Source organism: Callorhinus ursinus, unplaced genomic scaffold (genome assembly GCF_003265705.2).
Source record: "Callorhinus ursinus isolate GAN/ISIS: 27379988/994484 unplaced genomic scaffold, GSC_fseal_2.0 scaffold13, whole genome shotgun sequence".
Taxonomy (NCBI): domain Eukaryota; kingdom Metazoa; phylum Chordata; class Mammalia; order Carnivora; family Otariidae; genus Callorhinus; species Callorhinus ursinus.
Genome location: NW_027397075.1, coordinates 36366440 through 36387948, shown reverse-complemented (window position 1 = coordinate 36387948; position 21509 = coordinate 36366440). Strand labels below are relative to the sequence as shown.

The window sequence follows — 21509 nt, the reverse complement described above, 5'->3', positions numbered from 1 at the left end:
TGGGTTTTGTTTGTTAAATGTATATCAGAAACCCAAGGGGCACCTGGGTGGCTCAGACGGTTAAATGTCTGCCTTCAGCTCAGGTCGCGATCCCGGCATTCTGGGATCGAGCCCCACATTGGGCTCCGTGCTCAGCAGGGAGCCTGCTTCTCCCTCTCCCTCTGCCTTCTTGCCTGTCTGCCTACTTGTGATCTCTCTCTCTCTCTCTCTCTGTCAAATAAATAAATAAAATCCTAAAAAAAAAAAAAAAGAAAGAAACCCGATACATGGCTCATTATTATGTGGCCATTAAGAACGTGGTCAATTATTCACTAGACTGGCTAAAAGTCTAAGCAGCCAACTTCGCAAAGAGATGAAACAAGAAAGCTGGTGTGAAATAAAATATGGAATCCTACTGATGCCTCCTCCATTAAACTAAACCCAAAGAATCAAACAGATGACAGAAGAATTTATTGAGATACTGTTTTCTCCGTATCTTTCTTTGCTCTCATTTCAAGCTAGTGGCCAAGTTAGGGGATTTAGGCAGGACATAGAGTGGAGCAGTTGGAGGTCACTGGCTCATCCCCACTCTTGAAAAGGCCTAAGGCCTTTGAAGGGATATGTCTCTTTTGGGTCAGGGGACAGGAAACCATCAGGAGGGTGGGGAGGGTAGATCCCCAGAGCCCACGAAGGGGATGGAGTTCCTAGGAACAATGGGGCCCTGAGTTCTGCCCCAAGACAAGACCTCAAGGGAAGCAGTGCAGGCTAGATCCCAGGCTCAGGGGTCCCCCACTCACCCAAGACTCTTGGGTCTCGCCACCCTGCACACAGTGCAGGAACTAAGAACACAGAGGGAGAAGGTGCATAGGGCCATGGGGTCTCTGCTGCAACCACACAGAAAAGCAGCTGTTATCCTTGGGGCCTCCCCCCTCTCTTGACCTTGGAGACCTTTGCAGAACCAGGCAGAGTGGAGGGGGGTCGCAGGGGAAGGGGGATGACCCTGAGAATGGCCAAGACAGAATTTTCCACTGATCTGGCAGGAAGCAGAAAGAGGACTTGGGAGTCTGAACTATGGGGATCTAGAACAACAAAAAAAGTGACACTTTTGTACACTGAAGTTTGGGGCTGATAGTCAAACCAGTGATACCTGCTTTGGCTTTAAACAAAGATTTTAATCTCCGGGTGGGGGTAGGCCTGGGGCAGGGTGGCAGGTCCAAGGGCCACAAGCCTTAGCCGTGCAGCTCGAAGTGTGGGGCGGGGGGAGGAAAAGCTGGAGCTGCTGATGGGTTCCGCGGCGGCGCTAGGTTGGGAGCATGTCCTCCACCACGCAGGGCTGGCAGTACAGATAAATCAGATAGCAGCTCCAGAAGCCAAGGACGAAAAGGGTGGCCAGGCCTGATATGGAAGTTTTCTGCTGCTAGAGGGGGAGAGAGAGGCAGGAATAGGAGGCAAGGTCAGCTCAGCGGCCAGCGAGGTACCCCCCTCACCCCCTCCATGGGAGCCTCTGGGCAGCAGTCTCCTGGCTGGGGTCCCCAAGCCCTCCTGCCTGGTGCCATGTCCTCTACGACTGAGTGGGTGAGGTGGGCGGGGGGCAGAGTCTGCACGACCTCAGGTGGGATGTGACACAAATGCAGCCTGAGCCCACTGCCTTTGGGATGATGGGGCACCCAGCTGAGACAAGGACTTCTTATGGGGGTCTACCTACCCCTGATTGTAGTTGTTCTTTAGGGCACACAACAAACATTTTTCCTGTAGAGGACAGAAACGGCACAAGAAAGATCATTTTTCCCTGGTCCAAGATGGCCAGCCTGCTGGGCACCTCATCAGGTCTTGCTATAGGAAAGGACAGAATGATACAGTGGTACTTGGGAGCCGGCACATCCAGGGTTGGGTATTACTTGGGCATGGCTTCGGAATCTCCCCGGGCCTAGAGGGCAGGATCCCAGAGAGGGCTTCGGCTAGGGAGGCATCCAGGGCCAGTAGAGGGGTGGAACCCCTCCCTTCACTGCAAGAGGTAAGGGAGCGGGAGGACCCGGTGCGGGGGGAGAGGGGGCGTCAAGGAGCAGCAGGTGACTGGGGGGTAGCACGAGTAAGGAGGAGGTAAGGCTTCACTTACGCAGCATGGCCCGCATTGGTGAAGGGAATCCAGAGGGCCCTTTTTTGGTTTTTGTAGTGCCATCATCTTCTTGTGAAGAGAAAGTGGTGTTCCATCAGCTCCCTCCATCTTCTTGAGCCGGAGCTGTGGGTCTGTGTCTGTTTTCCCTACCAGCCTGAGTTCCTGCTGTTCCTTTGGCCCTCTTCTAAGGGGCCTGGGGATTCAGGGAGGGGCAGAGTTGGGGAAACAATTTCCAACATGACAAGGAGGTAACCATAGCGTGGGTGGCCAGTGAAGACCTTGACCCCAAGCCACTGGGGTAACAGAAACCAAGACAAGACCGTGAAGAGTCTGAGACAGACCTGAGGACACTTAGCCAAGTGAAGGGAGGAGATTCTTTAGGGATGAGGAGAGATGGGTGCAGGTTACACTTACAGCTTGCTGTTCTTCTGTATATTTATTAAAACATCCATCTTCTCATCCATATCCTTCTGCATTTCCTTCAAGAGAAAATTCAAAGCTAGAATGATCATCTTGAAGGGCTTTGGAAATGCTCTTCTCTTGCGTCTCTCTGCCAACCACTCAGAGATGACCTCAGCATCCTCCTTCCTCAAGAATCCTCACTGGCCTTGGGGGATACGTGCCTCCTCTTCCCTGCACCTCCCCCATTCCATGATGAGGCCAAAGCACAGGCAGGGTCATCAGGGGCTCCTCCAAAGTCTACAGAGGAGTCAGAGCACAGGAAGTCTTTTTCCCTGATCCCACACTTGGATGAGACCATTATCTGCTTTGGCTCCATGCCTATAAAATGATGGAGCTGAGAAAGTAAATCTTGTGACCCACCCCTCAAAGACACTTTTGACTCCAATGTTTTGACCCCTGCACCCAGAACCTGCACATGTACATTTGCTTCTTCTTTAACCAGATTTCTGGCAGAAATGGTCAACATAAAAGAAATAGTAGCTCAAATGGCACCTCACATTTATCATTTACTAAGAACTGAAAGAAGAGTAAAATCCTCTTGGCAAGTTTAGATCTGGGAAATTGGATCTGGAAAACTTGGCATGGAAACAGTGGTCACAGGAGAATGTCTAAGATGGCAGATGTCATCACCGATTGTATCTGTTATGGACAAACACAGGGTTGGCTTGACCATTATAAAATATAAATGAAATATAATTTGCTTCAAAACATAATTTTAATAAAAAAATGGAAGATTTGGCAAGACTTCACTGATCTGTGGTAGAAAACTGATCAAGGAATCATACTGTCTGGGTGGAGAGGACTTCGAAAATACCTTCTTGAAAAGCATCTTTAAGTGCTATACATTTTGAATAAAGTAGCTGTACTTGTAAATACAGCGAAAATATCCTTGAAGTGGAAATGCGCCCTGGGTTCAAATTATCAGAGTCAAAAATGTCCCCCATTCTTAGAAGTCTCACTATTACTTCAAACTCATGTCCCAAAGTGATCTCCTTGTTTCCTCTTCTAAATCAGCTCTTTGCCACCTGTCCTTGTCATGGTCACCTCTTTCTTCTACCTGTCCGGATTGCCTTTGGGGTCATGGACGCTTGCTTCTCCTTCATTCTCTGTTGCATCAGTCACCAAGAATATTATTTTTCCTTCGATGCATCTTTCAGATTTACTGTTTTCCTTCTGTTCCCACACCTGGTCCAGCGTCCCTCATCTTGAGTGGGGAAGTGGCTTCCTGCCTGATATCTTGCTCCAGACAGCCCCCACCCCTGCTCTCCCGCCCGCCCTGCCCAGGCCACCTTGCAAACAGCTGCCCGCTCAGCCTTTCTGAAGTGCTGCCTCTAGCATGTTCTTTGATTAAGAATCTCCAGAGGTCTCTTACTATTTACACAACCAAGTCCCAACCTGTCTGCCTGTCTTTCAAAAGCCTTCATTATCTACTGCCTTTGTGCCCATTCTATTTTATTTCTTACAGTTTCCCCAGATGATCCCAATTGTATGACTGATCTCCCCACTGACCGTGATACACTTCACGTTCGTCCTGCTTCCATGCTGTGCGCAAGCTGTTCCTGTGCCCAGAATAGCCTCCTTTGTGCCTTTTAATCCCCAGTCCTGCCCACTAACAAAACACTGTGTTTGCATCTTAATATAGAAATAATACACGCCCTTTGCAGAAAATTTGGACAATACAGAGGAATATAAAAGAACAAATTAATCTCATCACCTAGCAATAATGGCTATTAACCCTTTTGGTATATTACTTTCTAGTCTTTTTTTCTAAATATTTACTTAGTTGTTTTTTTTTTTCACTTAACTGAGATCAGCCTGTATAGATTACTTATATCTTGCTTTTTTACGTCTCATTATAAGCATTCTATTTTTTTAAATAAGGTTTTTATTTTGAAATAATTTGGGATCTATGGAGAGTTGCAAAGACAGTACAAAGAGTTCCCATATGCCTTTTACTCAGTTTCCCCTTAACGTTAACATCTAACTGAACCATGTCATTGCTCTTATTATTATTTTTTTTAAAAGTAGGCTCGATGCCCAACATGAGGCTCAAACTCATAACTCTGAGATTGAGAGTCACGTGCTCTGCCGACTGAGCCAGCCAGGTGCACCTGTAAGAATTCTTTCTAAACACTGTTTCCAATAGTTCCTAGTTTTCATTCTATGGATATACCCTAATTTATTTGGCTATTCTTCTACTGTTGAAAACCGTGGTTTCCAAAGTTTTGCTATTAGAAATAATCCTGTGATGAACATCTTTTTACATATACCCATGCTAGTATTTCTGATTATTCTCACAGGTTAAATTGTGAGAAGAGGAATTAATAAGTCAAGGGGTTTGATCTTTTTTGATACCTATTATCTAATTCCCTTCCAATGTTGTACTAACCTACACTCCGATCAGCAGTATAAGAGCATTTCTGCATTGGTTCTCTAATTGTCATAAATTTCGCTTATTTGGTTGCCTGGGTGGCTCAGTCGGTTAAGTGTCTGACTCTTGATTTTAGCTCCAGTCATGATCTCAGGGTCCTGGGCTGGAACCCTGTGTCATGCTCCACGCTCAGCGGGGAGTCTGCTTGGGAATCCCTCTCTCCCTCTCTCTCCGTGCCCTCCCCCCCACTGTTGTACACCCACGCTCTCTCTCTCAAATACATAAGTAATTAAAATCTTAAAAAGTTCACTTAGTTGAATGTGACAATGACCTAAGAATTGTTTTCATTTGGCATTTAATTGATTATGCACGAGGTAAACATTTTAAATATATGTATTGCTTTTTAGTTGTATTCTCTTTTGTGGTTTGTTCATACCCTTTGCCCATTTTCCTATTTGGTTCTTATTGATTTGTGTGAGCTTTATATGTTACAGATAAAAAACTTTTATAGATGTTTATTGTATTTGTAGAAAATTATTTCCCCCAAACTGTTGTTTGCTTTTTAATTTTGTTTATGGTAACTTCCTGTTACGATTTTTAAATTTTTATATTGTTAAATATATCAATATTTCCTTTGTGATTTCTTCTGTTGTATTTAGACCATCCAGTTAAATATTTATATATAATTTATTCTTATTGGTTTTCATTATTTAAATTCACTTTATGGACTATTTCAGTTTTTACAATGTTAACTGAATTAAGTTTATCTTCATATAATCCAGCAATGTTCTTAATATGAATACATAATCCTTTTCTTCTCACTAACATTTTAAAAATCATATTTATTATCTTTTAAATTTTATGGAACTGCGGTTCCCAACCTTGAGTGTGCAATGGAATCACCTGGTGATCTTTAAACATAGTGATGCCTGGACCTCATCTCAAGAGGCTCGGATTTTGTTGTTCTGGGGTGCAGCCTGGGTAGAAGGTCAAAGCCACAGTACAGGTGATTGCGCTGTGCAGCCAAGGTTAATAGCTACTGCTAAAGTGTTTAGGATCTGGTTGTTATCCAGGGGAAAGCATCAGAATCGCTTTGAGAGTTTTAAGCAACTGTGGCCCACCCTGGAGATTTTTATTCAGTCCATCTGGGCCAGGGACTGGGTATACTGATTTTTTAAATCCTCCCAGGTATCCCTCCCTGGTGGAGAGGTTGTTACAGGGTTATCTACACTGGTTTTGTTCATTTGGCTAGTTATCTAGACAAGATTATTGTGGCTTTGTATGAATTTTATATATCTGGCGCCTTTATAACTCTTCAAAATTTAAAGATACCTGCCTTTGCCTATTTATGCTTCCACATCAGTGGTTCTCAAATTTTCATCTGGGGAATGTGAAAAAAATCCAAGGGTCTAAGCCCCCTCCAAATAGGACCTGGGCTCTATTTTCTTTATTTATGCTCCAGGAAATTCCAACACACATCAAGGTTTGAGAACCACTATTCTAGAGTCTAGATGGTCCTCTTAGTAATTGTTGAGTTCAAAACTAATCGTATTGGGCTTTTGGTTAGATTTGCATTAAGCTTCCAACATAGCCTTCAAAGCTCACCCTAAGATTCACCTTCTTTGTAAGGATTTGTCTGGTTACCCCAGCCCACATTCATTCCTTATTTCTCCAGACTCCTAATTAACTCCAATTATCATGTAGGTTGGTACTTGCTATTTCCTTCTTTCCATAGAGTTTGGGTCTTCCTACTAGACTGTAAGTGGCTACAGTGCGGGGTCTAGCGTCCCCTTCTGTATTTTCTAGCATGGTGCCCGCCCATGGAAAGCGCTCAGTAAATGCTCACCTTCATAATCTCCACGAATTCCTGGAGTTTATCAAAATCCTTGTCCATTATGCCCTTTATCTATCGAAGAAGAAAGGCACAGCACATATTATGACTTTGGAGCCGTCTCAGTGGCATTTTAAAAAGGGCAGCAGCTGATCCTCTGGAATAAGCTGGATAAAGCTCAAGGAATGGACATGTCGTGGCCTATCCAAGCCCTTTTCTTGCCACAGAGTCTACGAAGGGATGAAGATGCATGTAGCATGAAGCCTCCCACCCCCCACCAGCCTTGGCGGGGCTTAGATCCAGCTACTTCGACGCTTCCAAGTGGAGCTCAGAACTCAGACCACAGCTTCCCGTACACCTCCTTGCTTATACACTCCTTCTCTTCATGAGTTTGCCATAGGTGGTTCCATCCAAGAAGCAACAAGAAAGTTCCTTCTCTGTAGCATGCTCAAGGTGGGGGGGTGTGGTAAGGAGAATGGAATTGGTCTGTGACTGCCCCCACTTCCCAATCAGTCCCTCTCACTCTGTCACTAAGGTTCTATCTCCTCAACCTTCAATGTGACCCCTTAGGGAGTTCTTGGCATTCAAAACCTGGGTTTAAGCATCAAACAAATAAGAACTAGATATCCTAAGCTGCCCAGCACCGACACGCTGGAGGAGATCAGGCTGAGTTAGGTTGAGGCTTTTTCCATGCAATTCCTGATTCCCCTCACTATTCAGAGTTCAGCACTGCATTTTCCTGGGTGCTACCCTTTTCCTCCGTGTCCTGAAAAGTCTCACCCTGTTACCTGTTTGATCTCGTCCATTTTTTCCTTGAGCTCTTCCCTCACCTCCCTGAGTTCATTCTGGGGAAATAAAACAGGGAAGAGAAGGAGTAAGGAAATGTCTTGGATGGAAGGAAGATCCTGGGGCATTGCAAATGAGGAGGAACAGAGAGATGGCTCCTGCTAGGGGGGAAGGAAAGGATGCGGTTAAGAAAATGGGAGGGTGGGACATGGGGACATCATGTGCCACCCAGTAAGATGCACTGAAGGGCACGCCTTTTTTCCATGATGTGACCCCCAAAAATGGGCAGCCAAGTCTGATCACCGGGGAGCATCAGACCACCCAAATGAAGGGTCAGTCTGCAAAATAAATGACCTATAATCCTCATAAATGAAATGTCCCCAAAAAACAAAGGTTCACGGGCTATTCCAGATGGAAGGAAGCTGAAGGGACATGGAACCTAGAGACCATGTGTGGGCCTGGGGTGGATCCCACATCAAAACAGTTGTTTTTTCTTGTTAGGAAAGACCTTAGTGGAACAATTGGTACAAATAGACTAAGTACTGAATCAGTGTTCATGTCCTGACTTTGATATTTTGATAACTGTACTGTGGTTATGTAAGAGATTGTTCTTGTTTTTAGACAGTAGACACTGAAATTTGAGAGAAACATGCTCTCAGATGATTCAGGAAACCTATATTATACATATGTATGTGTGTGAATGTGTATATATATATAAAGAGAGAGAGAGAGGGAGAGAGAGAGAGAACCCTGATCAAATGTCAACATTTGGGAAATCTGAGTGAAAGGTAGACTAGAATTCATTGCCCAATTTTTTGAAAATTTTCCGTAAGTCTGAAATTAGTTCAAAATACAGAGTTAAAACAAAACAAAAAGCGGTGGAGGGAGTAAAGCCATGGGTCCTGGGGCAGAGCCCCAGACGCCAGCAGGGGACCTGCCCCAGCCGTGGGTGGGGGCCCACATCTCGACTGTGCCCTGCCGACCCCGCCCCCTGGGCTGGCACACCTACCCTTAGCTCGTGCGTCCCTCCTGGTTTGGTAAACGGCCCTTCTTGTTTTACTGCTTTGTAGTCATATGTCTGTTGGTGGGAAGCAGAAACACAGAACATTGGAAATCGCAGGTGTGGGGTGATTGAGGCAGGAGAGATCCCCCTGAGGTTCCGTTCCTCCTTTAGGGCTGGGGTGGAGGTGAGAGCTGGTGGCCCCGCCTAGGAAGCAGTTCCCGTCACCTTCTCCTCTCCCTGGAGCTCATCCCCTCATCACGCCACTGCCCTCCTGGCCCCCTGAACAGCCAAGCCCACTCCTGCCTCAGGGACTTTGCATGCGCTCCTTCCTCCCCCCACAGCGCCCTTCCTCAGCCTTCGTGCTAAGCCCAGGGCCCTACCTCCCTATTTTAATTCTCTGCCTAGCAGGTGACACTACTGAGTTTTCCTTATTTATTCTGTATCACATTAGTTACTAGTGTGAAGTTCGGTGAGAGCTGAGAGCTTGTCTCTCTCTCGTGTATCCCCCAGCACCTGGGACAGGTCTTGGCCACCAGGAACAGCGAATGACCCCTGACTCCAGGTCACCTCCCCACGGGTCTCAGGCCTGGCTGCCGGCATGGCCTCAAAAAAGCTTCTTACTTTGGTCGGCTCTGGCTTCATTTCCAGGCACCCTGCCTTATAGTTCTTGTTCTGTGGAGGGAGGACGTTGGCAGTCCGCCGTCTGTCAGGCATCAGGACTTGGGGGCGGGGATCACACTAGCCCTCTCGAGAGGGCCCCCCCCCCCCCCCCCCCCCCCCCCCCCCCCCCCCCCCCCCCCCCCCCCCCCCCCCAGGACCGGATTCAAGCCAATCCAGACCTTGTCAGCTTATCTTCCTTTCATGAGCACGCACCTGCCCGGTCAGCAGGCCTCCTTCTCCCTGCCGGGGGCCTGAGCAGGGAAAGCCCTTGGAGATAACTTTATGGAAACCGTGTGGGTATTATTTCAGGAGCTCAGGCTTTGGAGAGAGATGGATTCACACCCTAACCTCAGCTGCTTGTGGCTGTGCCACCCAGGAGCTTATTTACTCCCTCTGAGCCCCCATTTCCTCGTCTGCAAATCAGGGGCACGAATCGTATCATCTAACACAGTGCTTGTGTGCCATGGACGTGCCCTTCCATGGGGCCTGGCATGGGCCCAGCTGGGAACGTGGCTCCGGGAGTGGCTAGAGGTGCTGGGGCTATTACATTGTTCTTTGTCCCACAGGGAGTCAGCAGAGGCCTCTTTCCTTCCCGCCCCCAGGCCACGGATTAGTCCCACCCTCCTTCCTGGCTGAGAGGCCACTTGGAGCTCAGAGCAGAGAAAGAAAAGCCGAGGATTCATCAGAGAGCTCTCTGTACCCCCATCTCCACCCCACAGCTCCGGAGAGCAGGAACTCGTAGAGGCCCCACATTGTCCAGCAGTTTCTCCTTTACCAGGCTCGTTTTCTTCAGTTCTGCCTTCTTGGCCGACATGATGGAGGAGACCAGAGTGTTCTTTAACTTCCCAACCTCCCCACAATGGGCCCCTGTGACCAGGCCACTGTCCTATGCAGATTACATGCCAAGGTAAGGGCAGGATGACCACCTCTCTGTGTGCAGAACAGCTGAGGTCACAATGCCCAGGTCCCGCATGCTGGCGGGGAGTGTCACCACAGCTTTGAGCCGAGGGGGACTCAGCCACTGCAGGAGGGACAGGGAAGGTTCCGAAGCCACGAGGTTTCCCTCCTGCAAGCGGGAGAGGGGCTCTCCTGCAGACCCCTCCTGCTGAAGACTGGTCTTGTGCAGCCTTAGTGGAAGGCACACCTCACCAGAAGCAAAAGCTGCTGTCTCCTCTCCCAGCGGGACTTACCTACCAGGAGGTGTCTGCCCCAAACTGCTGGTTCTCCCCCGAGTCTGCACGAGGTTCTGCCCTGATGTCCCCATGCGGACAGACAGTTCCTTGGCTCCGGAGCTGTCTTGTGTTGAGACCCCGCGAAGTCCCTCTGGTTCAAGGTGCATGTACCATGCTAAGCTGGGGAGGGGGGTGGTTGGGGGTGCCAACCCTAGCAGGATGGCTTCTAACACCCTGATCCACCTGCATGGCTGGCCCTGCCCCTCTCTCCCCAGCACCACCCCAATCCCGTGCCTCGGTTCCTCTATCATCCTGCAAGAGGGTTGGAGCAAGAAGCAAAGCGTGGACAGTGCTTAAGATGAGAAGCGTCTGGGGGTGCGGAGGATACTGAGACCATTCTGACGGGGGGGCTCTAATTTGTGCCTGAAGAGTCAAAGGTCCTGGCCTCTCAGTGTGGGACCTAAAAATCATTCAGCATCCAGCTTGTGAGCCTGATTTCCCTTTTCTTGGTATTCTTGGGCATTCTACCTCCTCCCCTCTCATTTCAAGGACCAGCTGCAATCAAAACGGCCAACGTGCGAATTCTGAGGACAGACAGCCCAGGATTGCAGGAAGGGCTGCAAATCGCATGGGCAGCATGGGCCCGCGCCCTCCCGCTCACACGCCGCGAGCACTTGTCCCTCCCAGAGGCCGGGAGCGCGGGCATCTCCCTGGGAGCCGTGGCATTTCTCAGGGGCTTGTATCACAGCCCCCCACCTGCTAACGGCTGTTGCTCATAGTCCATCACAACCAAAGGAAGAAGTGTCTGTCATTCTGTTCAGCTGGGGAGAGGGGTGGTGAGCTTCTTAGGCGCTCCTTCCTGCTAGTCAATGAGGGGAGAAACTTCCAGGTTCCAGGTACTCTGTCCTCTCAGATCTGCCGGCCACAGAGCAGGAGGGCCCTCTCTCCACAAGTTCCCAAAGATCCTGCAGGCTTGAGCAGGGAACTGCAGGGAAAACAGCAGACTCCATCTCAACATTTACCAGCCCCGGTGGAAGTGGGTACTGTCTCCTCTTGGTCTGGGCTTGAGAGCCTCCTAGACCTGCAGCAAAGTTTCCTTTGCTTGGCTGAGCAGTTGCTAAATGAGCCTCCTGCGAACCAAGCATAACCCATGAGCCCATTGGCCTGTGTGTGGGGAAAGTGGGTCTAAAAGAAATCAGGGTCTCGTAAAACTGCTTTATAAATGATACATCTATAATTCTCATCATTTGAACAGGTGTTAACAACTGACCCACGCTCCCGGCTTGTGCCTCCTCATAGCATGTACTAGTCACGCGTCCAAATACATCAGTGTTATTATCAGTGTGTTCTGGAAGGGCTGAGGAAATCCATAATCTCATGTTATTTTCTTCTCCTGTGAGATTTTGCGATGGCATGAGGCACCATCGTGACACCGGATATGGCTCTGATGGAACTTGGGTCTATGCAAGCCACAGGCTGTTCTTACCTGAAGAATGCCAGGGATTCCTTTCCTAAACCCCCTTCATGGCAAAACTCACTGGGACAAGGGCAGGGAGCACAAAGCCCACAGATGTTCTGATAGTTCAGTGGAAAAGGGGTATTCACAACAGAGAGAAAGCAGTGGCCACATGTCTCTTTTCTCCAAAATGTGTCAACTGAACTTTCTTTTCTTTACAGAGGTTTTGGTTTTCCGGTTTCACGAAGACAACGTTGTATGGGAGGCTGGTAAGGGGGGGAGGAGAATTTAAAAATAGCTTTGGGCCTCTGAGTTTGGCCTCTTGTGATTCCAGAGATGACCCAGTGTTCCACAGCCCTTTGATGAGGACAGAATATTTCATAAAGGTGCCTGGAAGCCTGACAGCTGGGGTCTCCAGTCAACCGTGGACTGACATGGTTCAGCACAGATGACCTGGACAGTTTACCCTACAATAGCCCGCCGACATACTGAGCGTCTGGGCTCTCTGTCTCCTGGCCCCAGGGAACCTCTCTCATACATTTTTTGGAGCTTTACTGGGATCGGTTACTGCACTGTCCTACTTGACTGATTTATAGACATCTCAGAAAGCTCTCCACTGTGCCAGGGGAGATCTGTCACTTGACACATTGGTTACTATGCAATTTCTGATCATTTCTATAAATATTGTGTTAGACCTTGGCTAGAATCATAATCCTATTGTTTCTATGAAAAAATTATATCTAGTTTCTATCATGAATTTCTAGTTCCTCTATTTCAGGAACAAAATATTATATTCTGGGGGTGCCTGGGTGGCTCCGTTGGTTAAGTATCTGACTTCGGCTCAGGTCATGATCTCGGGGTCCTGGGATCAAGCCCTTTGTAGGGCTCCCTGCCCAGTGGGGAGTCTGCTTGTCCCTCTCTCTCTGCCCCTCCCCTGACTAGTACCTGCTTTGTCCCGTAAAAAAAAAAAAAAAAATATATATATATATATGCATAATATTCTGAACAGATCATTGTAAATCTCCAGATAATTCAATACAGCTAATGAGAAGTAAAAAGAGCAAATGTATGAGGATTGCAGGCTTTTTTTTTTTTTTTCACCTGTGCATTCCCCATGACGGGGACATGTTTGCCAGGGCCTTCCAGGACCCGGGGGGACCTGTTACAGACTGCTGTGTGAGATAAAGCAAGAGCCACCAACAGTCAGAGGCTCCCCTTCTCCTGCTAAATATGGCTCCTGGGACCTCCTTGCTTGGCTGGTGTCCCTTCACTCTCTTTGGATGGAGTCCATATAGAGGACAGCAATTATACTCTTGCCTATTTTGGCATCCCTGCTCAGAGATTCTCTACGGTTGCTACCCCAGACCCTAAAAGCCTCCTCTCTACCTCTGACACCTCCAAATTCCATCGATCCCTGAAGCCATACACCTGAGCGGCACAGTGGCCTCTCTGGATTGGCTTTCTGGGGACTAGGGTTCACAAGGGGTACATGGAGGATTGAAAATGGCAGAGTTCTGTGGGCTAGTTCTGTGGGCTAGTCCTGGGAGCAGCCTGCACCACTCTCGCTCCCACTTTTTTGGCTAGAACGCAACCACAAGGCCACACCTAACTGCAAAGGAGGCTGGGACACGCAGCTGAGTTTCTCCCAGGAACAAGAGGAAATAGGCTTAAGGAGCAAGTAGCCAAGCTCTCAGCTTCTTATAGTATCAAGACACCTTGGCTGGCCTTTTCGTTGCAAGAGGTTGATAGCATGTTATGCTGTATGTTGGTTCTGCAGGCAGTGATTTCTCCAGAAAGGTCATTCAGCTGCTTGGGAAAAATCTGCAAGCCTGCGCATCTTCTTCCTACAGAAGAGCCGTCTGTCGCCCCGGCTCCTCTCACCATGGGGCTCTGGGGTGCTTCTGGGCCACGTGACAGACAAACACTCTGGGGCCCTGGGCTCCTACTTGAAGCTGAGGGAGGGAGGCGTTAAGTGACATCGCTCCTCTGGGTGGCAAAACTCACGGTGAAAATCACGGCACGAGGGAAGACAGCTTGGAAGGAATCAAACGCTGAAGCAGGCCACACTCATTTCCCGAGCCCCCTAAAACACAAGTGTTCATTTACTTTTGTCTAATTATTGATCGAAACAAAGTGATCCCCTTCCTTCTCCCGCCTCTAGAAGCCATGACCACAACAACCCATCCAGAGGACCGTGAAGCCTGGGGCACGCCTGGATCTCAGCCCCACACCTCACTCACAGACTGCTCATCCAGGCTCTGGGCCAGCCTGGTTCTGAGCAAGCAGCTCTGGTTCACTATGTTGGGGGGCTCCTCACTGAGTCCCCTGTTCTTTCAGCACATGCTCACTGAGCACTCGCTGCGTGCCAAGCACCCTGCAGGGCACCAGGGGCACAGAGATAACTAAGACATGGTGCTGGCCCCTAGGAACCCACGGGTGATGCGGCTGACAGGAGCCTCCATAGAATTGCACTTACAATACAGTCAGTAGGCCCAGGAGCTGAGGGAGCCCAGAGGAGAGGCCTGGCCTGTTCTTGGAGCTGGTTCTCTCCCATGCTCTTCTGGACCCCATTCCTGGCCTTGTGAGGTTCCCAGTACCCTGGTTCCTCTAGAGCCAGGTTCTTTTCTAAAACCGAGCACAGGACCCACCACGTTACCCACCACATGCCTGACTTTCCTAATGCCAACACCTGCCCGGACCTCTGAAGAGATGACGCGTTCCCTCTACCCATCAGGGGGATCACCCTGTTGGGGACGGTCATCAAAAATTGACCCATGAGCTGGGCCCCAGCGCTTGGAGGCTCCTCACTCCCTCCCCTGTTCTTGGAACATGGTTTCCACTTGGCTTTCTTGTTCCCAGAGGCTGCTCCAAGGATAGAGCCTTGAGATAGGGATGTGGTGTTGAAAACACCTGCACGGCATATGTGACTAGAAGCTGTGAAGGTCTCAACTTTTCAGATGTGGCGGGGAGGTGCAGGGACACTTTCATCTTGCTGCTGTCCAAGACAAGCCTGGTACGTCCCCTTTGCTTATTATACCTGCCACCGGCTAACCTCCTTGGCTGCCTCCTCCTTCCATCTCTCCCTGCCCCGAGTACAGGGGCTGGTTTCAAACTATACCCAAGAAGCTCCCAGGAGGATTACAAACCAACACACACCCTCCATGCTGAGCCCTAGACGGTGTTCACCCGTCTCTGGCACATCCAATGGGTCCTCCTTCCAGCATAGAGAATGCCTAGCCTGTCCCGGCAGGTGCATTGCATACCAAATCAGCTTTCTCTGCTCCATCTGGCCCAAGTTCTCCTCCACCTGGCCTTGTCACTAGATATAGTGGTTTGGACAGGACTTAAATCTGCACCGCCCCTAACAGTGTAGAACAAGGTGTCCTCTGAGCTGTGTGGGTCGAGCTCATATTTCACCATGTCAGACTGTATGCACGTAACATATTCTCAGAGGTGCTGTGGGTTCCTGACTCAGGAAAGAATGGGATATCCATAAACCTAGCAGCCCTGAGGTTTTTGTACATGGATCTCCCTCAGCTCTCAGGACATGGAGAATTAGAAACTGGAAACCCCAAAGTCTACATGAAGGAGACGTTGCTGTGCCGGTCTGGTATCCATGAAGAGGTTCCTGCTGAGTCTACGTGATAGCCTGACCTGACCTGACCTCCCTCCTGCTCCACCTGCCCCAACAACCCACCCCCCGCCCCCGGGCATTCTTTGCACCTTCTATTTTGTCTTCTACTTGGTTACCTGTGTTAGAGTTCTCCGGAGAAATAGAATCAACAGGAGACCTGCCTAAGGTAGATCATCCATCTACCTACAAGAGATTCATTTTGAGGAACTGGCTCCCGTGATCCTGGAAGCAGAGAAGTCACACATTCTGCTGTCTGCAGGCAGGAGGCCCAGGAGAACCAGGGGTTAAGTACCAGTCCAAGCACAGAAGACTGGTATCCCAGCTTGAAGTCAGGCAGGCAGAGAGGAAGATTTCTTTCTGCTCACCTTTCTTGCTCCCAGAAGCTGCTCCAAGGATAGTCTTGAGATAATGATGTGGTGTTGAAAACACCTGCATCGTATATGGGACTAGACCTCAGCCTTCAGCAGGTGGGCTGGGGCCCACCCACATTAGAGAGGACAATCAGGTTTATTCAGTCCACCAATTCAAATACTAATCTCTTCTAGAAACATTCTCACACACAGCCCCCTCCCGCCGAATAATGTTCAACCAAGTATCTGGGCACCCCTGGCCCTGTCAAGCTGACCCGTAAGATTAACCATCACATGACCTGTCTCTCCAGCCTTCCTGACCGGTCACTTCACCTGGAACACAGCTTATCGTCCGCCTTTACTGACCTCGGGCCTGGCCTCAGGTCCTACCCTCCTGAACCTCCTTCCAGGGCGGGCCTAGCAGGAGGCCCTGGGTTCTCAGGCTCCTCCCACACACACCCTAGCCTCCAGCTGTTGTGATACCAGAGCCTGCCTTCCTCCCTTTCCCCTTGTTGGAGAGCTTTCTCCCCAGGCCACCATCAAGGCAAAGTCTTTCTCGGGAAGGCATTACTCTCTGTCTGCTCAGCTCCATTCCAACGGAGTCATACCTCCTGTGCTCACTCCTAGTGCTTTGTCCCCTGGAAACCATCAAGTAGGAGGGCATTTGTCCATACCTTCCGATCCCCCATTCTTTCAGCAGGGAATTCCCTGTTTTTCCAGATTCCCCCAGCAGCCCCGGGCCACAGCTGCATGGCTTCGCTCAGTCTTGGCCCCCTTCTGAGCATCTTCCCAGACCTGCTATCAAGAGGGCAAACCCAGCTCCGAGCCCCTGCCCGGCCTCTGCAGTCCCCTGCATCTCCTCGGCCTGGCGAACAGCTTGGTCAATGGCCAACAGGTGCGCGGGTAAGCCTCATGCCCCCTGGCCTTGCGTGTCCTTGCGGAAGGGCGGGGGCGCACAGGCATGACCACTGGGCTGTCCCACTGGGGAGGAGGGACTTAGGGTTCCCCTGAAGAGGGGCTGTGGGCCTGTGGACTCTGGTGCAATGATTTCCTGGCACCGCCGCCAGGGTTTCCCCCTGCAGGTTGAACTAGAGCCAAGGGTTTGCCCACGGAGATGGAGAATCACCATAGTGAGATAACTAGGGTCTTCACCAAGCACTTGGAGTGTGATTTTATTTCATCCACGTAACTATCCTAAGAAGGAGGCCTTACTGTTGCTTCCATTTTACGGAGGAGGAAGCTGTTTAGCTCCAACATGAAATCATTCTCTGAGGTCACAGAGCTAGGTGGGGGAGCCAGGAGGACAGGCAGCCCCAGGGCACCTCAGCCGAGGGTGGGGACCCACCACCGGCTCTGGGAGCTGAGGGGTGGCCTGTCCCAACCGCTGCAGCTGCACATCAGCGTTTCCCCCTTGACAGTTGCAAAATTGGGGTTAAAGAGAGAAAGGAGGAGCCATGAGGCCGGCCTGCCTGCAGATGCAGGGACTCTATCCCTGCCTCCAGCAGAGTCAGCCGCCCGGAGGGGAGGCCTCCAATGGCAACCTCATGGGACACAGGCCCGGAGGATCATGCAGACCTGGCTTCAAACCCCATGGGCCTCTCCATACATGTTATATGACCTTGGCTAGTTTCTGATGCACCCTGAACTGGTTTCCTCTCCAGAAAATGGGGTAATAATAAACTACCTACCTCATGGGGCTTTTATATTTTATCTCTTAGAATTAAATAAGGCAAAGTATGTAAAGGGTGAGGTACCTGCTCCTTGTGACCTGTGGCTGCTCCCATGTCCCCTCATTCCTGAGGACAGTGCCCTCCACTCCTTACACCGTGGCCAGGATCTCACAGGGCAGGAAGCAGCACTTAGCAGAGATACCAGTGATTCCACTTTTTTATTTGTAGACCCACCCCTGCCCCCCACAGCTCTGGATCAAGCCCAGAAGTGTATTGGGGTGAGGGTGGGGGAGATTTGGCAGACAAAGAGATGTGCGGGTACATGTGTGTACCCCAAAAACTCCCTCCTGCTAGAACCCCTCACTGCATACTTAAAATGAAGTAAATAAAACATTGAAAGGAAATCAATAAGGAATTTTTGAAGTCATGGCACCTACTAAGAGGATGAAATAATTGTTGAAGAAAATGACATGAAATAGAACAGAACAAACCAAAAGGCTGACCTGCACGCACACACAGTAACATGAAGCCAAAAGACTTTAGTAACCCGAGAGATAATACGAGCAAAATTGGAGATAATACACATAATAGGTTAAAGAAATATTAACTCAGGAGACATTTCCTTTTTTCTGATTTTTTTATTGTAGTAAAATACACAAAATCTATCATCTCAACCATATTTAAATGTACTGTTCAGGGATGTTAAATACATTTAGAACTCTTTTCATCTTGTAAAACTGAAGCTCTGTACCCATTAAACAGTCACTCTTCCTTCTTGCCTTCTCCAGCCCCTGGCAATCCCCATTCCACTTTCCATATTTATGAATTTGACTAAGTACCTCATTCAAGAGGAATCATACAATATTTGTCTTCACCTGGCTGACTTATTTCATTTAGCATAATGTCCTCACAGTTCATCCATGTTGTAGCCTGGATCAGAATGTCCTTCCTTTTATTTTATTTTTTAAAGATTTTATTTTTAAGTAATTTCTATACCCAACAGGAGGCTCGAACTCACACCCCGAGATCAGGAGTTGCACGCTCTACTGAGAGAGCCAGCCAGGTGCCCCCAGGATGTCCTTCCGTTTAAAGGCTGCAAAATAATATTCCAGTGTGTGTATGTATATATATATATATGTGTATATATATATATATCACACTTTGCTTATCCATTCTTCCCTCCATGGATGCTGGGTTGCTTCCATGTTTCAGTTACTGTGAATAAATGCTGCTATAAACATGGATGTACAAATATCTGAGTCTTTGCTTTCAATGCTCTTTTAAAAAGATTTATTTATTTGAGAGCGAGAGAGCAAGGGGGAGGGGCAGAGGGAGAGAGAAACTCAAGCAGTCTCCCTGCTGAGCATGGAGCCCGGGGCTGGGCTCCATCCCAAGACCCCAAGATCACGACCTTAGCTGAAATCAGGAGTCAGACAGACGGACGGACGCTCAGCTGACTGAGCCACCCAGGCGCCCCACTGCTTTCAATTCTTTGGGTGTATGCCCCAAAGTGGGATTGCTAGATCATATGGTACTTCTGTTTTTAATTTTTTGAGGGGCCTCCATATTGTTTTCTATGGTAGCGGCATCAATTTGCCTTTCTACCAACAGAGCACAAGGATTCCCTTTTCTCCAAACCCTCTCCAACGCTTGCTGTTTTGTTTTTTTGATAGTAGCCATCCTAATGAATGTATATTGGTATCTCACAACAGTTTTGATTTACATTTCCCTAATGATTAGTGATGTTGAGCAGGTTTTTTTCATGTGTTTATTGGCTGAAATATTTACTTTTAAAGGAATAAAGTAGAATTTCTTTTAAAAGATTAGTTATTAAAACAGCACTTAACCAGGGGGGGAAATAAATGAAAAATCCATTCAGTGGTAGTTTAGAGTCTAAGGGCTCATCTTCCTTTAGGCACTAGGAAAAATGTTTCTTCAGGATAAAGGAAGGACAGGATGTCCATTACTGTGTGCCAGCCCATAGGGGGCACCCAAGAGCAGAGGAACCTGGGTGGTTCTTTCCAAGGGACCCAAGTGTCCAAGGAAGGCTCCAGTGACCTGCCCCAGGTACCCCACTGCTTTCCCCAGGTGTGCAGGGATTAGACATGCTGGCCGTAGCAGAACGTTTCCCTCAAGCAGAAATGGCCCCACAGAGCACGATTAACTTCAACAGGTCATGTCCACATCCATAAAATCACCAACAGTCAATGATTCATTCATTCACTTATTCGATCAATATGTGTACCAGCTGCCTGGTTGCCAGGTACTGAGACTTATGTTTGCAACAGAAGATGGTCAACGCGGATTTGGGTTACAACCTGAATAAATGGTTCATAACAGGGAGCAGGAATAAAGGTCAAAACCTCTCACCCCAGAGCCCCATTTTCGAGGTAGAGAAGGAGGCCAGTGGTGAGCAAACACACTTAGGAGATGTCCCTTTATTAACTGGAATATTGTTTGCGGCTCTGCGGGATCGACAACATGAACAAGGTGCAGCAGGAGCTTGGAGTCAAGTGGTCACTGTAGACCATTCTCAGGCCAGACAGCTGACTGAGCCTTCTCAGGGGGGCAGGTGCACTGTCTCTGTAATACTCTCAGTGCCAGTCCTCACCGTCAGCTCAAAATGCATCTCCACAGGGGAGAGAACAACTTCCCCCTCTCTTAAGGGAGAGGAAGCATTAACTAAGCATCGTCTATGGGTCTGGGATTGTGCTAAGTGCTTTATATATATGGCAGAATAACATTTTTAGCTATTAATCTGTGCTTTTCTTCTAGTGCCCTGGGCAGAAGGACCTCACAGAAAAACAGCTGTGTGGGGCTCAGCCATGGCGGGGTTGGCAGACGTCAAATAATCCAGGAAAATGGAGATCTCAGTGGTAAGTGGTGTAGACAGTGTGAGACCCAGGCTTCGTTCTTCTCCCACCATGTGTGTGTGTGTCTGTGTGTGTATGTTGTGGGGATAGCCCTGAAAATAGATGAGGCTAAATTTCTTCCTTACCTGCTAGAGTGAGAGCTCAGAGTCATAGTTAATGTTGCCACGGTAGCAAAGGCACTGGAACTATCCTGTGTTTCGGCAGGAGTAGGAATGACACAGCTACTCTGGAAGAAACGGCTACTAACCGTTTCTTAATAGCACCCACTTACAGATCTTACCATGCTTCCCAGCAGTCCCACCCCTAGGCACTTACCCCAAAGAAATAAGAACATAATATCCAGTCTTTCTCTTTCTCTTCCGGTCCGAGGCGCTTTGGGAACCGCGGGCTTCCGTGCAGACATGGCCAAGTCCAAGAATCACACCACACACAACCAGTCATGCAGACGGCACAGACACGGCATCAAGAGACCCCAGTCACAAAGATATGACTCTCTTCAGGGGTAGAACCCAAGTTCCTGGGGAACGTGCATTCTGCCAAGGAGCACAAGAAGAAGGGCCTGAAGAAGATGCGGGCCAACAACGCCAAGGCCATGAGTGCACGTGCCGAGGATCCCAAGGCCCTCGTCCAGCCCAAGGAGGTCAAGCCCAAGATCCCAAAGAGCGGCAGCTGCAAGCTAAATAGACTTGCCTGCATCGCTCACCCCAAGCTGGGGAAACATGCTTGTGCGGCATTGGCAAGGGTCTCAGGCTCTGCTGGCCAGAGTCCGAGGCCAAGACGCAAACCAAGGCCCAGGCTGCAGCTCCTGCTGTGGCTCAGGCTCCCACAGGTGCCCAGGCCCCCACGCAGGCTCCAGCGTAGAGGCTTCTGCCTCCCAGCGTGAGGACGGGAGGACCGGCGTGACCCCTGGGCTTCTGTCTGTGCGGGGCTGCTGTCCTCCTGAGCTATGGGTACCAAGAAACCCGCGGCAGGATCTGTCCAAAAAAAAAAGAGCACGTATATCCATCAAGACTTGTTTATGAATGTTCACAGAGGCTTTGTGGACAGTGACCCCCAAACCGGACCACATGCAGCCAGCAGGAGAGTGAAGTAAAGAGCAGTGAACTCCAGATACCTGTGACGAATGGGCGAATCTACTGAGGGCAA

At 49.1% G+C, this 21509-nt stretch overlaps 1 protein-coding gene and 1 pseudogene across 11 annotated transcripts; one reads left to right on the top strand and one right to left on the bottom strand.

The window, feature by feature from the left end:
• Nucleotides 1-1136: 1136 nt before the first annotated feature.
• On the bottom strand, nucleotides 1137-10133 carry TEX35 (testis expressed 35). Of its 11 annotated transcripts, none has more exons than XM_025877942.2 (9): nucleotides 9984-10132; nucleotides 9062-9220; nucleotides 8555-8623; nucleotides 7548-7604; nucleotides 6775-6834; nucleotides 2510-2574; nucleotides 2096-2288; nucleotides 1685-1728; nucleotides 1137-1393 (listed from the first exon to the last, which is right to left on the bottom strand). In XM_025877942.2, the coding sequence occupies exons 1-9, from the start codon at nucleotides 10020-10022 to the stop codon at nucleotides 1330-1332; spliced, it is 750 nt and encodes a 249-aa protein (XP_025733727.1). In that variant the 5' UTR covers nucleotides 10023-10132; the 3' UTR covers nucleotides 1137-1329. The 11 variants fall into 11 exon arrangements, with proteins under 11 accessions (XP_025733727.1, XP_025733726.1, XP_073755520.1 ...); XM_025877941.2 differs by having other exon boundaries at nucleotides 1137-1396; nucleotides 9984-10131; XM_073899419.1 differs by lacking the exon at nucleotides 1685-1728 and adding an exon at nucleotides 9388-9526 and having other exon boundaries at nucleotides 1137-1396; nucleotides 9984-10130.
• A 10588-nt stretch (nucleotides 10134-20721) lies between these two features.
• LOC112828469 (large ribosomal subunit protein eL29 pseudogene) lies at nucleotides 20722-21296 on the top strand (annotated as a pseudogene).
• Nucleotides 21297-21509: the final 213 nt, after the last annotated feature.